The sequence below is a fragment of the Geospiza fortis genome, unplaced genomic scaffold (assembly GCF_000277835.1).
Source record: "Geospiza fortis unplaced genomic scaffold, GeoFor_1.0 scaffold545, whole genome shotgun sequence".
Classification (NCBI taxonomy): domain Eukaryota; kingdom Metazoa; phylum Chordata; class Aves; order Passeriformes; family Thraupidae; genus Geospiza; species Geospiza fortis.
Genome location: NW_005054628.1, coordinates 249,270 through 253,169, shown reverse-complemented (window position 1 = coordinate 253,169; position 3,900 = coordinate 249,270). Strand labels below are relative to the sequence as shown.

The 3,900-nt window shown below is 52.3% G+C and overlaps 1 protein-coding gene across 1 annotated transcript in view; it reads left to right on the top strand.

The window, feature by feature from the left end:
• The window catches only part of PAX5 (paired box 5), a 133,385-nt gene that overhangs the window by 10,948 nt on the left and 118,537 nt on the right, over window positions 1–3,900 (top strand). The window contains exons 4-5 of the mRNA XM_031064791.1: window positions 1,018–1,082; window positions 3,014–3,142. Of these exons, the coding sequence (XP_030920651.1) occupies window positions 1,018–1,082; window positions 3,014–3,142 (194 nt within the window). The remainder of the gene's footprint in view (window positions 1–1,017; window positions 1,083–3,013; window positions 3,143–3,900) is intronic.

Genomic DNA, 3,900 nt, shown 5'->3' with positions numbered 1-3,900 from the left:
AGGAATGGAGTTTGTCAGGCACACGGAGGGGCAGTGTTCACTCTGGCATTGCTGCTGTGACAGTGCCTGGGGCTGGCAGTGTGTGCTGAGCTGGCTCCTTCCAGCCTGTTCCAGTTCTGCTGCACCTGAGATCTCCAGAGGCATTTCTGACCCTGTCTGTGCTTTCTTCCTAGCACGTGGGCAGGTCAATAATGTGTGTAGCATCTCCCCAGAATCTCCCCTCGTGGCAGGTACCCTCTGTCCTGCACACCACACGTGCCTTCTGCTTTACCCGTGTCTCTGAATTTCTTCTCACTGCTGTCACTATCAATCAGAGCAATGACTGCATGTACCCAGTGATGGCAAATGTGGTCATTCAGTTTTTAAGATTAGCATTTATGCCAACACGTAAAAAAAAAAAAAAAAATTGGCTAAGCTGATCCTTTCCCGAGGTGTCCAAGTGCCTCTAGCCATGCGAATGCCAAACCTGGAACAGCCTTGCAAATGTGTCCCAGCATCCAGACCACAGCCTGCTGGGGCGTTGGTCTCAGAAGGTCCCAGCTCCCTGGGGAGGGGGCGCTGGCCTGCTGGCTGCCCAGACAGCTGTGGGTTTCTCTCTCCTGGGCAGTGAGGACTGGTCCTCTCAGCAGAGAGGTCCTCAAAGGCACCAAACACCAGGCTCTGGAGCATGCTGAGAACCATGCAGATGCGATCCTGGTTGGTTGCTCTGGGATGACCTTGCTTGAGCAGGGAGGTTGGACAGGTGACCTGCTGTCAGCTGTTGTCTCTTCCAACCCAAACCATTCTGTGACTCTGTAGAATGTCACCCTGATGACTCTAACAGCTGGGGCTGGGGGCACAGATGTGCTCCTGCGTCCACCTGCCAAACTCTGGTCTTTCAGTGAATGGTGAGGGAAACATATGCAGAAAGGCATTTTTTGTATTGATGTAGGTGTCCTGCACTGAAAAAATAGTGTCTAATGCCTCCTGCCATTGCATGCCTAAGGCTAAGTGGTCATGTTTTTACATTACTCACAGGATCATAAGGACCAAGGTGCAGCAGCCACCCAATCAGCAGGTCCCGGCTTCCAGTCACAGCATAGGTAAGGAAAACTTTTTTTAAAAATACATTAAAAAATAATAATGGATTACAAATATTCTGAAGAACTTTTAATCATTCTTATGGACAGATAATTCTGCATAAAACACTTCAGCACACGTGCTAATGTGCCTTCTTTGTCATTCTCCAAGGGCTGAACATAGTAAATGAATTTTATAAATACTGCTAAAAGGTTTTGAATTTTACTGATTATTATGATAAATAGCTTTCACCATGAGACAGAAAATTGAAATCTAAACCAAAAAAACCCCACTAATAGGGGTCTATAGAATGTCAGATAATTAAAGTAATAAATCAAGAAAGGGATACTTATTCATAACATTTTCTGCATCATTAGTCAGTAAGTAGTTTTGAATGTGTTTTTTCCATCTATCAACCATCCCTTCCATAGTTCTTTGTGCACTTGCAGTCTTGAGTGAAGAGGTAGCAAAACTTTCTGAAACTTTTAATTCATCCTCAGAGCAGTGATGCTGCAGCCTGAGGGAGGTGATGCTGGTGGAGGGTGACCCAGAGGAGACCCCCAGGCTGCTGAGGCACCGCAGCCCTTCTCTTGGCTGAGTGTCTCTGTGAGGAGGGTGGGTGTTTCTGTGCTGCAATGCAGCAGGGATGGAGGGGCTCGGGGCTGCTCTCTCCTTGTCCCTGTTCCATCAAACCCACCAGGGCACTGGTCAGCCCTTGCTTCATAGGAAGTGGTGGGGGGCCCTAGTTTCTCTCTGCCTCTGTGTTGTCACCTGTGATATGGTGAAATGCTTGCTGCTTCTCTCTTGGCAAGGGCGTGCTGGTACTGGGAGAAAGGGAGGGAAGGTGCAGAGCAGCCTGCCCCTTTTCAGTTTGTCAGAGGAGTCATGCTGTTGACCCTGTGCCCTTAGCCTTTCTCTCCAGAAAATGCCAAAACAATCTCGAGGAAGAAAAGCTCCCATTATCTCACTGTGGTGGCTTAAGTGTTTCTCTTCTTGAAAAAGTCAAGAACAGGGAAGAAAAATCTTTTTTCTTGGAGCTTGGAGTTGATAGAGGGATCATGGATTCCTGACATGGGTTTGCTCCCTGTGAGTCCTGTCTTGGGGTCTTGGTGTGGTCCCACATGTGTAACCCCCCATCCTGTCCTTGGGGTTTGTGGTGACTTCTAGGACATGGCAGGACAGGCTGAGCCTGTAAGCTGATGGAGGTGATGGTGGTGCTCCTCTGCCTGCTCCTGTGAAGCCTTGGACACCCACAACATCACGAGGGCAGTGTTTGCTGTGCAATCTGGCACATCCACACTGCCCTTGAGTGACTGCCCTTGCTGGACACAAACAGGACCCTTTCCTGAGGGCTCTTCCAAAGCAAAATGGATTTGGGTCATTTTTCTGGGAACCTCAGGGTCTTTCAGCCACCCATCCCTAGGCAAGTGCAGGTGTGCAAGGTCTCCATGGCCAGAGGCTAGTGGTGTGGTCTGACAGGACGCAGACAGCACAGTGCAGCAGGCACAGGGTGCCCTACTCCCGGGAGGGTCCTGTCCCGGGTACCCTCTTGTGGCAGCTCCTCTCTGTGCATGACTGTGCTCCCAGCAAGCTCTGCCCACCTTGCTGGGCTGCTGTGTCCCTGGAGGGCCTCTGCTGTCCCAGGCAATGAGCTTTTCCATGAGCCTTGTGTGAGATGGGGTGTCTGACTGCTGAGGAAAAGCATCTCCTGTCCCTCAGCACACAGACCCAACCCCTTGTGATGGGGCAAGGGCTGGCCATGCCTCTCCTGCCACCCCTGCCCCGGGCTGCTGCGGCATGCTGCTGGGGTTCATGGGCACGGCTGGCGTGGGTGAGGGCTCTTCCTGAGCCGCAGGGGCCACGATGGCCAGCTGAGCCCCAGCCCTCCTTCACACCACGGGGGCCAGTGGCTTTTGGGTGAGCTGGTGGCTGACTGCCTGTCCTTGCCTTGCAGCCTCCACAGGATCAGTCACCCAGGTGTCCTCTGTGAGCACCGACTCTGCTGGCTCGTCCTACTCCATCAGTGGGATCCTGGGCATCGCCTCCCCCGGCGCCGAGAGCAACAAGCGCAAGCGGGACGAAGGTAGCAGGGGCTGGGTTTGGGGAGTGCCTGCTGCGCTGGGCAGGGCTGGGCAGGGCTGCGTGCTGGGGCTCTGTGCTGTGACGGGGCTCTGGACATCCCCTGCGGTGCAGCTGGACTTTGCCAAGGTCACACACAAGCCAGGGCCCATCCCAGGGACCCAGTGGCCAGGAGCAGGGCCTTCTCCAGGTGTTTTGGAAATCTATGGCAGTGTGTCAGTTTGGAGCCAAGCCTTCCTCCACACTGTGGAACTTTTTCCTCCTGCCAGTAAACAGGGGAAGAGACGCAGTTGTGTTGACTCTGTCTCTCCCTGAAGTAGGAAGTATCTGCAAAGTGACAGAAAATTAACTGCACAGACATCTGCTGTGCTGGTTCTCCCAGGACTTGCTTCACCAGGGACATTTGTCAGCCTTGAAGGGTGGGAGTAAGCACAGTCCAGTTGGGGTTGGTTATTGTTGATACACTCCTCAGATGCACAGAGTGTGTGGTCCTGTTTTGTTCTGCATCCTCCTGAAAACAATGTTTTAGACAGAAAGGCACCAGAGGTGGAGTGGAAGGTACATGAGGAGAAATTCCCTGCTGGTGTCTTTTTAATGTACCTTTAGTTTAAAGCATTACTTTCATTTTGGAAGGACCTACATAGAGAGGCTGAGGCCATGGCTGTGGACACAATTTGTATAGCAGAGGGGACACCAGAACTGCAGTGGGGCTTTCTCAGCTGAGGATGCAGAGGGCAGGTGGAGGGGGGGTGACCACCTTTC